The 17006-nt window shown below is 45.2% G+C and overlaps 1 protein-coding gene across 3 annotated transcripts in view; it reads right to left on the reverse strand.

The window, feature by feature from the left end:
* Window positions 1-7490: 7490 nt before the first annotated feature.
* Window positions 7491-17006, reverse strand: part of UNC5C (unc-5 netrin receptor C) — a 435854-nt gene continuing 426338 nt past the window's right edge. For all 3 annotated transcript variants that reach the window (XM_054990553.1, XM_054990551.1, XM_054990552.1), the window contains 2 exons: window positions 9215-9393; window positions 7491-8508 (listed from right to left, as the gene is read on the reverse strand). In XM_054990553.1, coding sequence (XP_054846528.1) covers window positions 8343-8508; window positions 9215-9393 — 345 coding nt within the window. In that variant the 3' untranslated portion in view covers window positions 7491-8342. The remainder of the gene's footprint in view (window positions 8509-9214; window positions 9394-17006) is intronic.

The raw sequence follows: 17006 nt of genomic DNA on the forward strand, positions 1-17006 counted from the left end.
AACAGGATGATTTTATATTAAGAGGTATCACCTACTTTAATTTTTTTTCTGTACAAGCAAATAGCATCTCAGGATGGAGTTTACAAAATGATAAAACCTTGAGGCTACCCTTTTGTTACAGAGAGGGGTGTTACTTTTGGTAACCAGGAGACAAATGCTTAGGATTAGGCTGTATGAACATGGACATTTCTTCGTATTTCATCTCATTGGACCAGGTGTCAACTTCAAAGAGAATGAAAGGGGTGCCATGTTTTTAGAAGCTATAGATGAAACAATCAGAAACAACTCTAAAGAATTATCTGGGAGGAGACCCTCAAGAGAGGCCAAGGGCGAGTGGTGGGATTCGGGTTCTCTTTCAGAGATGCTTAGCTAGGCTCTAAAGTGAAGATCAAGTATTTGAAATCTCACTAAGCTACCTTTTTGGAAGTATCCTGTATGCAGGAAACTTCAGTACTAAGTTAGATACCTTTTACATTTACAGTCCATTAGACTGGCATAACTAACAGAAGCATGGTACTCAGCAAGCATTCTGGAGTATTCAAACAGTTCACGTACACAATCTTTAAGTAATCACTATAGTTCCATTCTAATGGGGTCAGTATTATTGTCCCCATAATGCAGAAGGAAAGTTGAACCTGAGAGGCAGTGAATTACTGAAGGTTTCTCCTAGAGGCCTTCAAGGCAATAAGATTGATATTTCACAGTCCAGTCTCTTAGTTCTATACTCAGTATGGATATTTAAGGAGAAGAGAGGATAAGAAATTACATTCACTGCTAAGCTGAAAACTCCATATGGCACCATCACTGAGCCTGTGACCACACGAGAGTAAGAAATGAAGACAAAACAAAAAGCATTTGGCCCTGACCCAGAGACGTTTGGGGGCAGCAGAAGATGCATGAAGGTCCTCTTCATCACCTGTCTACGCAGAAATTTTGAGACTTGGTTCCCCCACCCCCGTCGATGTAGTTGGGACACCTTCTTATGGGGCAAAAACAAATGTATTATACTTTCTACAGCTGTGAAGCAATGAAAACAAAGGGTTAAACTTAAGCCTCAATCATGTCAATGAAAGACTGCAACTAAATGAGTGGGGTATGTTAGGAGCAGGGGTTTTTTTCAGCAGGAACACGGGGGATCTGAGTTCCGGAACCTCTTGAAAATGATCACATGGCTGGTGGCCCCGCCCCCTGATCTCCAGACAGAGGGGAGTTGAGATTGCCCTGAGCGGCACAGAGGGCAATCTCAACTCCCCTCTGTCTGGAGATCAGGGGGCGGGGCCACCAGCCATGTGACCATTTTCTCCGAGGGCAACCTACTGAGTTCCACCACCTCTTTTCCCAGAACAAAAGCCCTGGTTAGGAGAAAGCAAAGAGAACCAAGGACCACCACAATGAGAGATTATTTCAACCACAGTATGTTGGAAGAAATTTCAGAGGGCAGCCATTGTGAGCTAAGCCTTGTTCTTGCCACATACGATCCAGCAAAATGCATGTATGCTACTTAAAATGTTTTTTATCTGAATAATACAGGAAAATGGTAAACAAAACAGGCTAAAATAACTTCCTCATAATTACTTTAGAAAACATTTATGCAACTTCCCTTGTTTTATATAGGTGTGTGTATATATAGATATATTCATATTTTTAATATATATATATATTAATTATATTACTTACAATGGACATATTATGTGTACTATAAACTAATATGAAAATTATTAAAAGGTAAAAGAAAAAGTTCTCACTTTCTTTAAAAAGAACAGAAAAAGGAAAGTGAGATTCACAAAGTTTTATTTGTTTTAGTCTACCTGATTCCTGGACTGATCCTGGCTGATAACTGAGTATAGCCAGCTCCTCAGAAAAGCAGTTTACCAAACTAATTTAGTTGTTTATTTTAATGTATAAAGATTGTGTACTCTGCCACTAGATGGCAGTGGCCTCAAACATTCAGAATGACTGAGGCCAGCTTCTGAAATTCTTTCTCTCCCCACATCCACTTCTATTGCCCCTCTTTGCAGTTAATTCCTCGCTTCTTCTTTATACGTGTTATGGAATTCACAGTATAGTTAAGAAAAAGTATACACCTTCGCAAGTGAATTCAACTTCAGCAATGATACCACAGCAAACATACAGGTTGGGAAGCCATTCTGCATGTTGACGTTCTCACACTTTTGTGTGTATCTCTGTGTGTGTGAAAGTAAAAATCGCTGTCAAATCCACACATGACTGTGTATACTTTTTTTTTTTTTACTACGGAGAGACTTATATCCGTAAAGGAAAAACCATATAACTAAAAAGTTAAAAACAGTCTTTCTCTGATTGATATACAGCCATGCGTGTATTTGATTAAAATTTTCAGGCTCTTACAAATGGAACATGGCTACCCAATGCCTATAAAATGAGACAATGTGTATAATTAAAATCTGAGGTGGAACTAGCAGTTCTCTTTGAATCTTATGCCATATCTGAAGCACCAAATTACCAGCTATTCATACTGCATATATTTCTGTGTTGATGCTTTTTTTCCAGAACTAACCATTACTAAAAAAAAAACTTTAATATGGCAGGGGCCACAGTAGATACAGATAGATCATCTCTGTGAAACTCCATGAAAGCAAACATATGAGTTTGAAATTACTAGGACATCCTCTACAGAAACTAAATGTCATCATAGGAATTATCTCCTTAATGAGGCTATTATGGGAGATGCTAATACCCATAAATTCTGGATTTCAAAACGCCCCTCCTGCAATTGACCAGATTGTTCTTCTTTGCCAGTCATTCCTCTCGTGGTCATTCTGGAAGTCTAATTTGCTGTTCCTCCTATATTCAGGGAAGCTGCGGACACTATCTAAGTAGGTCACAGTGCCATACGTGGGCCTACCTCATTTCATTCTCACAAAATAAACCTGTGAGGTACGTTAGTCTGAAAGGGGGTGACTGGACCATGGTCACAAACAGTGTGATCTTAAGCGAAGTTAATCCAGTCTAGGCTCATTGATTTCAATAGTCTTAGACGGGAGTAACTGCTTGGGATTGCCCTGAAAGTGTTATTTTCTTGGGGAATCGGGATTCAAGCTGGATCTTCCAGGTCCAAATCCAGCTAATGGTAAACAGAGATCTGTGGGGAGGGTGTGAAGGGAGGTTAGAATTAGAAAAAATACACACTGTTCTTCTTATACATTTTTTTCAAATGACATTTTCTGCTTAGTAGTCACCTGTTCCCCACTCTTTCACCCATTTTACTTCTATCCCATCAATGGTAAAGAAGAATTTAAACTGATTTAAGAATTAGTATGCTCAAAGTCTTCTTCAGAGTCACTTTTCTACTTTTAACTTAAAGGGTCTTCAGGAAGTTTGAAGGGAATCTCTGAGGAAAGTGATGTGAAAATCTAACACTAATGAAGGTCCAAACTGGCTATCTCATTGAACTCTGAAAAACAATCAGTTATGGTTCTCTTATTTCATTGAGATAATTAAGTTAGAAGGTGTTTTTCAAGACTGATTATCAGAGTGGAAGTTTAGTTAATTTTTTTGGTAGAAGTTACATATATAGGATAATAGTAAAGAGTCCAGTAGCACCTTTAAGATGAAACAACTTTATTGTGGCATAAGCTTTTGAGATCCACAGCTCTCTTGCATGCATCTGACGAAGAGAGCTGTGGCTCTTAAAAGCGTATGCTACAATAAAGTTGGTTTGTCTTAAAGGTGCTACTGGACTCTTTCCTATTTTGGTACTACAGACTAACACGGCTAACTCCTCTGGATATATAGGATGAAAGTCCTTATTTCAATTATATTGCTGTCTAGATCTGAAAATCCAAAAGCTGTTATAAATGGCTTAATCAGCCATTATTCTTTTTTATTCTGCATATGTATCTGATTTTTAATATTTATTTTTTAAAAGACTGCAAAGCTTGCTTTTTGTCTTCTATAGAGATGGCCATAGTTTCCTGTCCCAAAGACAGGGATGATTTCTGAAACTCAACAACATAAGGAGAACCTGCTGGGTCACACAAGTCCAGCACCCTGTTTTCCACCTCTTCTACCAGTGGACATGACTGACACCAATGGAAAACAATCTTTGGAACCACCTGGAATGGATAAAAGAACAGAATGAAGCAAGTGATAAGCAATAACGAAGACTCATGTGGATAAAAAGAGGATTGGACGCTGTTCATGAGTTCTGAGCACACCAGTCTCTGCTGCGAAGTGCACTGCCTCTTCCATGAAATCGTCCATTGGTTATAAAGACTTGTGTAAGGAAGCATGCTCCATGGCAGAGGTGACATAGTGTGCCTGGAACTCATTCATAAGATCCAAGCCAGAATAATTGGCAGAATGGTTTTATAACATGGATGTAAAGAAAAATTCATCCCTCTAGAAAAGAAACGGGACCCCTCAATAGGTTCCTAGGTACAACATGATTTTTTTTAAAAAAAACTATTCAGTAACATATTTTCCAATAATATTTTCCTCAGCAAACCTCAGTGGGATAATTTGCTCATGATCAGAATCCACCTGTGAATATAGACTGGGTCAATATAGAATCACCCAGTCAGATACAAATGTTCCAGGTGTCCCTACAGTGCAGTTGGGCTTGCTTGCTGGAATCATCTACTCGTTTTCCCTGGATAAAGGGGCAGTTGGACACCAGCGTCCTATAACTTTTTCCAACTGGGTACACACTCTCACATTTGTAGTTACAGGCCTGCCCTAACCTATCTGATGAATTGTTAATCCAGAGTCAGTTCAAAAGTTTGGTCAAAAACACTCTAAGACACATTAAACAACCCTCCCTCCCCTCCTGCTAGAACAGAAGAAGGGCCCAAGTCAGTTCCTCAGCCCTTATTCCTTCAGTGGGTTTCTGTAGCATTGTATATCCATTTTTTCCCAAATTGCAGCTTCTGCTACCAGGCAACTGAGCCAAGCTACAAGCGACGCTTTACACAGGTTGGACACTCATCAGCCTCCCAAGTTTTGATGGGAAATGTAGGCGTCCTGGTTTTACCGCTTGGCTCTCCATTACAGCTGCAAGACCAGGATGCCTACATTTCCCATCAAAACTTGAGGGAAGCTGACAAGTGTCCAACCTGTGTCAGGTGTTGCTTGTAGCTTGGCTCTGAGAGGAACCTGGTTCTCCCCTCTAAGGCCTCCTGCATTTATTATTTATACCTTGCCTTTTATCTTGGCTTAGAATGGCTTCAACCCATTTCAGCCCATCTCTCTAAACCTCGTGCCCTTTCCAGCACCATTCTTGCTCATTGCTTCTGATACACTATGGTCTAGGCAGCCTTTTGCTATAGTATGATACTTAATCTGTAATTAAGTATCATACTATAGTCATACACATTCCTCCTCAATGTACATGGCAGATAAAGCCATATAGTTCATTCTAAAGTTCTTTTAGTATTCTTTGCTATGGAATCGTTGGGCATAAACTGTAAACTGACAATATGAAATACTGAATTAAAAAAAAATACAGATGTATGAAAGGAATGGATGGCAAATGGTTTCCAGTGGTCAGTGATATCTGGCTTTGGGATGTTAAACAGAAGCTTTCTCTGAACACAAAGGAAACCTAGTCAAGAAGGCAACAGAACTGGATCCCGAGCCACTTGCCAAGCCCTCTAGAGCCTTCTGGAGCAAACACTGACCACACTTTGAAAACAGTTCGTGTCCACAATGAACCCAGTCAAAACCGATCACTTGCTTTTGCCTGCTGAAAAGCTGAACGCCAACTACTTTCCTCACACGGAATGTTTTATGAACGCTTCTCTGAGTTTAATAAAAACACAGTCACTGGGTGGAAAATAAAAGCCTGTGGAAATGTCAAAAATGGGGAAAAGGTCAGACAAAATTCACCTTCCATGTTCACCAATGGCATTTTCACTGTTACCTTTAGAAATGCAGACTTGAGAAACTTCAGAGAAATAAAATCTTGCTGAAGATTGCAAAGTGAAGATGAAAAAAATAGCTGCTGGTTTGAAGCCTGGGGCAAAAGGAGATGGCGGGAGATCTTTTCTAACATGGGAAGGGACAGACAGGAAAATGAGAAACAAGAACTGAAGAGAGATGACCTGATTTTTACAAGGGAGATCTCTCTTTACTAAGTGCCAAGAAAAATAAATGTGCATATAAGTAGCAGCTGAATCATTACCAATTTCACTTTTCAGTGGCTACCAATGCCAGCTATTTTAATACTCTGAAGGCGCAGAGAGGTCATGGGATGGAGAACACACGTGAGTGCATAAAGACTAGTCAGAGCTAACATAACTACCCATCATTTTGACCAAGTGTTGGAAGGACTGGAAAAGACACTGAAAAGAAATCTAGGACAAAGAAGAATCTAACTGCTACTCTGAACTAACTGCAAAACAGAATTAACAGATCCCATAATGGCTGTTTGATATGGGGGGCAGGAAGGTTACAAAAGACTACTGTTTATGTCAGAGAGCTGATTTTTTCCCCTCTGCTGATAAACCTGGGTAAAGGATTTGAATACTCACAGTTTTTGATCACTGGTGGTATAATGGAAAAAAAAGTTCTGACATTCTCATCGTCTTTAACAAGGATTAGACCACAAGGCCTATTTTCCAGATACTCAGTTATTTCCTTATACTGCCTGGTACGTACACAGCAATGAGTCCCTTGAAGGAAGTGTCTTTACTTCTGGAATCCAACATTCACATGCTCTTGCAATGGTCAGCCACAACATACATAGGAGACCAGTTCTGCACACGCAAGCCCAGATGGGATCCCACTGTTGCCTTCCAGACACACAATCTTACGCTAGATCCCCCATTTTGTCCTGGAATCCTGAGCATTATTTGTGGCCTTGCACAGTTATTCTCTGCTTTTAAACGTCCAACATACCTCTTAGGTAAAAATGGGTACCACACAGGCAGGCTTCCTTCCTCTAAACTCTGCAATACATTAAACAGGAAACAATATACTGAGCCAATATATTGAATCCCATTTGCAGCCCCTTACAGCTTCCAAGTCTCTTTTGAATTGGGACAGGTATTTTGGATAAACTTCCCTGTAAAGAGAGCGATGTAAAACTGCAACTCTCAAAGTGGCGATGTGAGGTGCCCCTAATAGATGGCAAATCAGTCCTATGAAGCCTAGCTGATTGCAGCAAACAGAAAGGGAAGCCAACACCAGCCCTGCTGGGAATCACCTCTAAATGAAACGGCCAGCACAGGTTGAGGTTTCTTATCAGCACGAGTGCCTTATGATCCAGCAGTGAAGACAAGCGTGCTCATGAGAAAGGCTCATGGCCTGATTCCTACTCATTCAACAGGTCAGTGGCACTGGATCTAGGATGAGCTGCAGGGCTTGAACAAAGGAACATCCTCCGTAGAGAAGAAATGGAGAAGACCCCACAAGAAAATCCCAAGGGTGCTGCCATTGCTCAAATGATTAATGCTGTGGATAAAGCTGGAAAGCAAAAATAATAGTAATAATAAGAAGAAATATAATACTCCTCACACTAGATACTATTTAGTAAATAATCATACAAGCAATTTTTTTTGGTACGGTTCTGTTGTACAAACCACGCCAAATTGCATATCACATACACACACGTTTTGATGATGGAGGCAGGGTATGTTGTGAACAGGGGAGGAAAATCCCTGCAGTTTAAGCCACCCAGGAACGCAGGCATCCCTGGGGAAGGTAGGGGAGAGGTATGTGCACTCCTGCTGACCATCAACATTATCTCCTTGCCAGATGCAGGCGTTATAAAGTTCTGGCTTAATGACTCAATTGAAAAACCAGGCTGGTGACTGGAGGATTAGTTTAAGACATCTGATGGACAGATTTGCAACCCTGAAATGGGTCTGAAATGAGTGTTGGGAACTGATTTATCTGAAAGAAGCCACAACCCTGCTTTGTCCATGGCTTGGTCTAGGATGGCTTTCAACAAAAAGAAGAAAAAATATAAAAAGAAAGCCATGGACAGTCTTTTACTTCCCGCTGCCCAGGATTTGATGTAAACAATGTTCATAGAAACTGGGATTGTTACGAAAGTTTATCCATATATCTGGATAGCAATAAAAAGCGTTTCCTAGGAAACTGTAAAATCCTGTACCAAGCAGTGTACAGCCAAGCTGAGAGGAATGTTAGATTGAATTATATTATCAAGGTAACAACTTTGAATGAATTCTTTCTTTCAAATCCTGTGATAATGTACAAGGAGAATGCACGTGAAAAGTCAGGATTTTGTCTCTTCCCTCTGGAATGCCTCTTGTTATGAAATGCATTGGTCTGGGATGCTCAGGTGGAGTTAGTCACAGCTGACATGGTTAACATTCCTTCCTTCTCGTCCTGAGGTTGCCTCAGTACTTCCCTTCTGCTGCCAAAGAAACAACTGTCTCATGTCTTCCCATCTCTTCCAGGACAGCGGCCAGCATGCTCAGGTTCCCATCAGGGAAATTCTGGGCTTCCCAAAGGTCTAGGATCACGCCGGTAGGGCTTGATTTTGTAGCAAAGTAATTGAGGTACCTGCAACAGGAGAGGGGTTTTTGTTAAGAACAGCTGCCATTCACATTAGTCCCACTGATTCCAGTCCTCTGCTCCATCAAAACTGACAGCCTACAGAGCAAATGACTTGTTACTAGCAAGAGTGGAAAGAAAAATCCAAGTATTCAGCTGTCGCTACTGAGCAGCAGCGAAGAGGGAGAGGCAGCCGTGTCCCTACTGGCAACTTTTGCTTGAGGCAGCAGAAATGGAGTATTCTGCAGACATGCCAGTGTTCCATAGTTCTCCGTATTGGCATGGCACCTGCTGCCTCCCTGCCTGGAAGGACACAGGGGCCTCGGCAGTCACCGCATTGGCCTCATCCTAATCCTATCCACGACCTCCCTCGCTTGAACTCATAACAACTAATATCTCTTAGAACTATACTACTGGTAAGCACGCTGTTAGAAAGTGGGGAGATCTGTCCCTTGTACTCCTTTGTAAGAACCTTGCCTGTGTAACCACAATGCCATGTGTGTCAAAAGACCCAGTGGATGTGCTTACATCACACTCATTCCACCACAATTGATTTCCATATTTGACTTCTAGTGCAAGCTTCTTTGAGATGAACGGATCTGTGCAAGAGGTCATTTCCATGGGAATTAGGCAGAACAAGTTACAGAAGAATTTGCCTTGCGCTGGTGACACACACATTCAGTGCGCAGCACATGTGGACAACATGCTTACTCACCTGTCCAATTTTAGTTTGTGGGCCAGCATCCTCCAGTCATGACCTCTTGTCTGAGGAGCATCTAGGCTGCTGCAGAGCTTCTGTCTGATTGGGAGGGGAATACTGAATGCACAAGGTCCTACAATGGTGGTGATGGTGCTCGCTGGGTCCATGAGTGGGTATTCAATGCCAGTAGGTTCCTGCATTTGGAGAACAGGGCAGCATTATCAGGGAAGGAAACAAAACCCACAGAGAAGCGCTTGGTGAAACAGTCTCCTGGATATTATGCACACTGAATGTTATGAAATAGCATATATAAAAATACAAAGATGTCATATATAGAGCCAAACCATCCATTTAGCATAGCATGGTGACCGTAAACTGGCTGAAGGTCTCCAAGGTCTCAGACTTTCCCAGGATTTCTACTTGAGGTCATCCCATGATGATGCCTGGTATGGTGGTAATGCTATTTGAGGAGTTTTATGCTGAATTTTCTGCCGAAATGGTATTCAACGTAACATACAAGGGCATAAAAAGAGTCTAAAACAAGGGTCCAAGGGTTCATGAAGCATTAAAGCTTAAAAGTAGTCCTAAAAGCCAGATCTAGATAAACTGACAACTGCACTGTGCAGAGTTCAGCAAGCTGGGGGTGAGGGGTGGGGGGATGGGGCTAAGCAACCATTGTTCTACCAGCCTTGTTCTGTTGGAGATACTAGGTATGGTTGTAAACTCCTACTAGAACGTATTTTCTGACTGAGCCTGGCCCCTGCTACTCCCACTACTACTTTCTCTCCTCAGACTGCTCACTGGACTGCTGCCTGATCTGGGTGAGGTCTAATTCACAGTCCAAGCAATTTCAACCTGCACCCCATTTTTACTTGTGTCCATAGAGACTGAAGGCATCAGCGGCATGGGTGCATATTTTTGAGGTTCCACAGTTTAGGGATCTTTGGGAAATTGTACTCAGTGCCATATTAAATGTATGGTGGTGGAAAGTGCCATCAAGTTGCAGCTGACTTATGGCGACCCCGTAGGGTTTGTAAGGCAAGAGATGTTCGAGGTGGTTTTCCACAGCCTTCCTCTGTGAAACAACCCTGAACTTGCCTGGTGGTCTCTCATCCAAGTATTGATCAGAGCTGAGCTTCCAAGAGCTGATGAGATCAGGCTATCTTGGGCCATTCATGTCCAGGCTGTATTAAATATACATCATACATACATATGCCCTCATATCACGTTAGTAATGAAGACCTGATTGCACTTTTCCAGTGATTCCAATAGCACTAAAAACACCTTTCTCCCAGCATCCACAGTCTCTGTGGAGAGGCAAATAAAAATGGAGTAACTGTTCTTTTTCACTCCTTGGATTCCTCTATTCTTTGAAATTCAGAGGAAGCTTATCAGAGCAATTCCACAGAAGGAGAGAGGGAGAGGGAGAGGAAGGGGGAGAGGGAGAGGGGGAGAGAGAGAGGGGGGAGGGGGGTCAAACCCCAAACAGGACAGAGTTAGGGCAACCTGCTTCTCTGTATTCATTACCAAGTATGACAAAGTGAAGTCTCATGCCAAGTTGGTAGTTGATCCAACAACGACAACATTCGATTTATATACCACCCTTCAGGACAACTTAATGCCCAATCAAAGCGGTTTACAAAGTATGTCATTATCATCCCCACAATAAAACACCCTGTGAGGTGGGTGGGGCTCCAGAGAGCTCCAGAGAACTGTGACTAGCCCAAGGTCTCCCAGCTGGCTTCAAGTGGAGGAGTGGGGAATCAAACCCGGCTCTCCAGATTAGAGTCCCACACTCTTAACCACTGCACCAAACTGGCTCTCCACGTCTGACGAAGGCATGGAAAGGATAGGATAGAAGCATGATTGGAAGGAGGTGATCTATCACCTTACTAAAGGTCTTTCAGACATCACACAGCCAGCTGTATCAGCACCCTGCACACCTGACATGGGGTCCAACTGAGCCTTCTCTGAGTGGCAACTGATTTGTAGCAAAGCAGGAGGCTCTACTTCTACCACTCACAGAATGCCTCAGTGCCACTGCCTACTAAGCCCACCACAAAGTCCAAAGTTGTCACAAGCAGCACTGTAGGTTGGGGAACTGAGTCAGGGAGTACAAGTGACAAGAGCACCTCTTTTGGATACCTATTGGAGCCTTTCTCAAAAGATCAAAGAGTTCTGTAAGAAGCCCCTCTTGCTTACAACTAAGGCCCGATGCCCTAAACCTTTTAAAACTGACAGCGGCTGCCTGCCTTCATTCACAACCAGCAAGGGGTCCTGCAGGTTGCTGTCACCTATGTAAATCCCCAAAGATTGTGTCCATATATTTTTTTTGAAGGACACGGCTATAAACGAAGCTCATCTTTCTGCAAGAGGAAATGTCACAGCAGAACAGACACTTCAAACCCATTGGGGAAACTATATTGACAAACCAAAAAAGCGAGTAAAAAAATAGATCCACATCATTGGGCAGTCTGATACCACTGTTGCGCTGTGTGTCTCATCTGTGCTATTCAAAATCAATTCACAAAGCATAATTGCCCCCATTTGCGGATGGGGAAATTGAGGTCAAAACAGTCATCCGAGAAAACAAAACAGCACAGTACCAGAACTAACGCTCTGACCTCTGCCTCGCTGTTGTTTTTTCCGGAGATCAACACCCTTTTCCTCACAGCATCCACAACTGAATGACATGATACAAAAAAGTGATATGAAAAAGGTAGAGATTGGAGTTTATTGTTAAAACCTGTATTAAAACATACTCTCATAGTGTCATTTTAAGCAGAATTGCACCCTTCTAAATAAACTGAAGTCAATGTGATTAGAAGGAGATAGGTCTGCTTAGGATTGCACGCATAGATGCTTAGAAGGAAAATCATGCCTGACATTTAAAGTTGAGGAGAACAATAAAAACATATCACTTCAGGATCTCACATCTGCAGCAGAAGAAAGGAAATTAATTTGGCCATCACATCAGCAGACTGGAAAAGCAAAGCAAATGTTGTCTGTGAACTACTAAAGCAATAAAAAGGATCCGTTTTAAATGTCAATTTCTTTATTTTTCTCAGAGCTGCCTTGTTGATTTACATGACAGACCTGGTGCGGTGTCAGCTTGAGTAACTCTACGGTGCTGGATCTGAATCTATTTAATACTCTCAAACACCCAGGCCAAGCCCCAGAAAACAGGGTTGACATACCTGTAACTTATGTTCATCGAGTTCTTCTGTGCTGACACACATGGGGACTGCGCAGGCGCAGGCCAGCCGCCGGAGAATTTTCCATAGCTTCTATAGCTCCGAAGGGGCCGTTCGTCGCGCGCCTCAGCGACCGTTTTCCCGCCCAAACGGTCACGTGCTCCTCCAGCGACCAACGGCCCCTTCCCTCAGTTCTCCTTGCCGCCGCTGAACCAATACACATAACCACAACCTGCATAGACACCAATATTTGTTATAGCCCACACAGCATTGTGCATTGGAATTCACAGCGGGGTAGGAGGGAGGGATGTGTGTCAGCACAGAAGAACTCGATGAACATAAGTTACAGGTATGTCAACCCTGTTTTCATCTTCGTTCTTCTGTGCCTCCACACATGGGAGTGTACCAAGCTTCACACAATAAGGAAGGTGGGGTGAAGTCCAACACAATTTTATTGTATCACACAAGAACCATCAACAAGGGTAAACAACATATAACTATACACAACTATACATATATACAACATACTCCCATATATACACACTTGTATAAGGAGATATTCAATAAATATATATATAAGCATATATACATATAAAACATACAACTACAAAATTGTAGCATGATAGCGTAGCATCTCAGAACCCCTTAGGAAAAAAGGGAATGCAATACAGCCCTTGCCACAGCCACATCTCGCCCTGTATCCACATCTACAGCATAATGCCTGACAAAGGTGTCAGCCGTGGACCAGGTGGCTGCCCTACAGATGCTAGCCAACGGAACCCCCCGGAGGAGAGCCGAAGAGGCAGCCTGGGACCGCGTGGAATGGGCCCTAACCTGCAGCGGGCAACTCGCCCCAGCCAGGGAATAGGCCTTACTAATGGCCGTCACAATCCACCTGGACAGAGTCTGCGAGGAAGCCCTATTGCCCTTGTCCTTGGCCCCAAAACACACGAACAGGTGAGGACACTTTCTGAAGCCCTTTGTCCTGTCCAGATAGAAAGCTAGCGCCCTCTTCAAATCCAGAGTGTGCAGCGCCTTTTCCCCCTTGGAAGAGGGGTGAGGAAAGAATGCAGGAAGCGATATCTCCTGCGACAGATGAAAAGTGGACACTACCTTAGGTAGGAAGCCCAGGCAGGGACGCAATACCACCCTATTGGGATGGAATAAAAGGAAGGGGGGGTCAGACCGTAGCGCAGAGAGCTCACTGACCCTCCTGGCAGAGGTTATAGCCACTAGGAATGCCACCTTGTACGACAGCAGGTCCAAGGGGCAGGTCGCCAAAGGCTCGAAGGGAGGCAACATTAGCCGTGCCAGCACCAAAGACAGTGACCATTGTGGTACAGGAGGCGACACTGGTGGGTAGAGGTTGAACATTCCCTTAAGGAACTGGCGGGACTTTGGGTGGGAAAAAACCGTGCTACCATCAACACGAGAGTGGGTAGCAGAGATAGCTGCCAGGTGAACCTTGAGGGAGGTAACCCTTAATCCCTGGTCCCTCAAGAGGCACAAATAATCAAAAATCAGCCCTAGGGAGCTATCCGTAGGCACCACCCCTTTCTCACGTGCCCAGGTCTCAAACCTCCGCCACTTGGCCTCGTAAGAGCGCCGGGTAGATGGCTTGTGGGCATTCAAGAGGACCCGTTCCACCTGTGTAGAAAAACTCAATGAGGAGGGACGATCCGCCAAGCTGCCAGATGCAGCTTCCCGGGGTCGTGGTGAAGAATGTCCCCATTCCTCAAAAGATCCTGCCAAGGGGGCAGCCTCACATAGGTCCGCTGAGATAGCTGCAGGAGCCTTGGGAACCAGACTTGCCTTGGCCAAAAAGGAGCCACTAAGATGCAGTCTGTCCTGTCCTCCTCTATTTTGCACAGGACCTTGGCTATCAAGGGGAAGGGCGGAAACATGTAATGCAATCCCTGGTTCCACGTAAACAGGAAGGCATCCCCAATAGAGAGCGGATCGCTCCCTGCTCGGGAACAGAACGTCTGGGCTTTGGCGTTCGCCGCCGTAGCGAACACATCTATAACTGGGTGTCCCCACATCTGGAAGATCAGCCCACTGCACCCGTCGTTGAGCTCCCATTCGTGGTCTAACAACATAACCCTGCTCAGGGCGTCCGCCCGAGCGTTGTCTGACCCAGCCACATGTATGGCTCGCAGAGTGACGCCATTCTTGACCGCCCACTGCCAGGTGAGCGTGGCTTCCCGGCAGAGAGTCATGGACGCTGTGCCCCCTTGCCGGTTCACGTAGTACATGGCAGTGGTGTTGTCTGTCTGTACCAACACGTGACGATTTCGCAGCAGAGCTGTAAGGGACACAAGCGCAAAACGAATGGCTCTTAGTTCCAAAACATTGATATGGAGCGCCCTTTCACCTTCAGTCCAGACGTCCTGGACACAGACATCCCCACAGTAAGCCCCCCATCCCACCAGAGAGGCATCAGTGGTCACCGTGATGTCAGGATGTTGATAACCGAAAGGGAAACCTCCAAATAAATTGCCCTCAGACAGCCACCAATCCAACGAGGACAGTATGCTCCTAGGAACGGAGAGCTTGAGGGACGGAGGGTGCTGAAAAGCATCATACCTTCGTACAAACCAGTTCTGGAGAGGCCGCAAATGCAGCCTGGCGAGGGGGATTACAGAAGTAGCAGCAGCCATATGGCCCAGCAAGCACTGGATAGTGCGTACCGGTTGAAAACGGTTCCTCTTAAACATGGACACAAGACCCTTTAGGGACCTAGCCCTCTCCTGGGGGAGCAGAGCCTTACCCTTTACAGAGTCCAGAAGTGCACCAATGTAGGAGACCGTACGACTGGGAACCAATTTAGATTTTTCTAGATTAACCACGAGGCCCAATCGGTCGCATGTGGTAAGCACCAGATCAAGGTCCTGGGCTAATCTGGGCTCAGACTCAGCCACGATGAGCCAGTCATCAAGGTACGGAAAAATTGAACAACCCTGCTCCCGAAGGAAGGAGACCACAGGAGCAACACACTTAGTGAACACCCGTGGGGCAGTGGACAGGCCAAAGGGGAGCACCTTGTATCGAAAAACCCTTTGCCGGTAGACAAAACTCAGGTATTTCCTATGTTCCTCACGTATCCCCACATGAAAATATGCGTCCTTCAAATCCAGGACCGCAAACCAGTCCCCCTTCCTGAGCAGGGCAAGCACAGTTGCCAACGTTACCATTTTAAATTTAGTCACCCTCAAATAGGCATTAAGGCCTCGCAAGTCCAGAATGGGACGCAACCCCCCGTCCTTTTTGGGGACTAGGAAGAACCTGGAGAAGAACCCCTTCACAGAGCCTTCATAGGGCACCTCCTCTATAGCTCCCTTGGCCAAGAGCGATGTTATCTCAGTGTCCAGCTCGGCCATAGTGTTATTGACAGCGGTCAGCGGTGAACAGCATCTCGGCAGTTCAATGAATTCCAGCCCGTACCCCTTCTCAACAATAGTTAAGACCCATGAGTCAGATGTTATTGACTCCCACTCCGAGAGGAATGGCCTCAGTCTGTCCGAGAAGTTCGGTGGTACGGCTGGGTTGACCCGTCAGTACTGCCTCCCCGGGCCCTGCTGCTCCTTCTGTTGGGACGGAGGCTGCGAGGAACGAGGTTTGAACGGCCTACGCCTCTTGGGCTGTTGCTGAGGAGGGTAGTGCCGCTGTTGATAAGCCGGGAATGGTTGGTAACTCGGCCGCTGCTGCTGGTACCTGCCCTGGTAGTGGTAAGGGCCGTACCTGGGAGCGTACCGTGGCTTGTAGGCGGGTTTGTCCGTGGGAGCTAGGCCCAAGGACCGTGCCGTCTGCCTGTCCTCTTTCTTTTTCTTTAAGGCCTCATCGGTGGACGCGGAGAACAGTGATTCCCCTTCGAAAGGTAAGCCTTCCACCCGGGACCTCACTTCCTGGGAAAGGGCCGTAGACCGCAGCCATGAGTGGCGTCGGAGGACGATGGCGGAAGTCATCCCACGAGCTGCCGTGTCGGCCGCATGGCTCCCTGCATTCAGCTGTTGTTTTGACAGGCGGACAGCTTCTGTCTGCAGGAGCGACACCACTGCCTTCTGTTCAGGGGGGAGGAGGCCAACATAGGATGCCAACTTTTCCCAAAGGTAGAGTTGGTACCCAGCCATAATCGTCTGGTAGTTGGCAATCCTCAACCCTAGGGACGCGATGGAATACTGCCGTCTACCTAGGGCATCCAGCTTCCTCCCCTCCTTGTCAGGTGGCGCTGAGGGTGCTCCAGAGCGGCGAGACTGGAACTCCTCCGTGACGAGCGATGAAGGCGGGGGGTGCTTCAACAATGATGGCCAGGTGCCCTGTTTAATCTTATAAAGCTGCTCAATCCTCCTCGAGGTGGCAGGTTGGTCACAGGGCACCTTCCACACCTTCTCGACAATTTCCTCTATCCCCTCAAGCATAGGGAAGCCGACGGTTGCAGGATTGTCAGCATAGACCCTCCTGAGCAGCTTGTCCTTGGTTTGGGGAACAGCTGAGGAGATATCCATTTCCAAAGCTTGAGCCATCCGAGCCATCTGATCTGCGTAGATTCTCAAATCTTCATATGGAGAACTACTGCTCGGCGCCACGTTGTCGTCTGGCGAAGGTTCGGAACA

Source organism: Eublepharis macularius, chromosome 10 (genome assembly GCF_028583425.1).
Source record: "Eublepharis macularius isolate TG4126 chromosome 10, MPM_Emac_v1.0, whole genome shotgun sequence".
In the NCBI taxonomy this organism is placed as follows: Eukaryota; Metazoa; Chordata; class Lepidosauria; order Squamata; family Eublepharidae; genus Eublepharis; species Eublepharis macularius.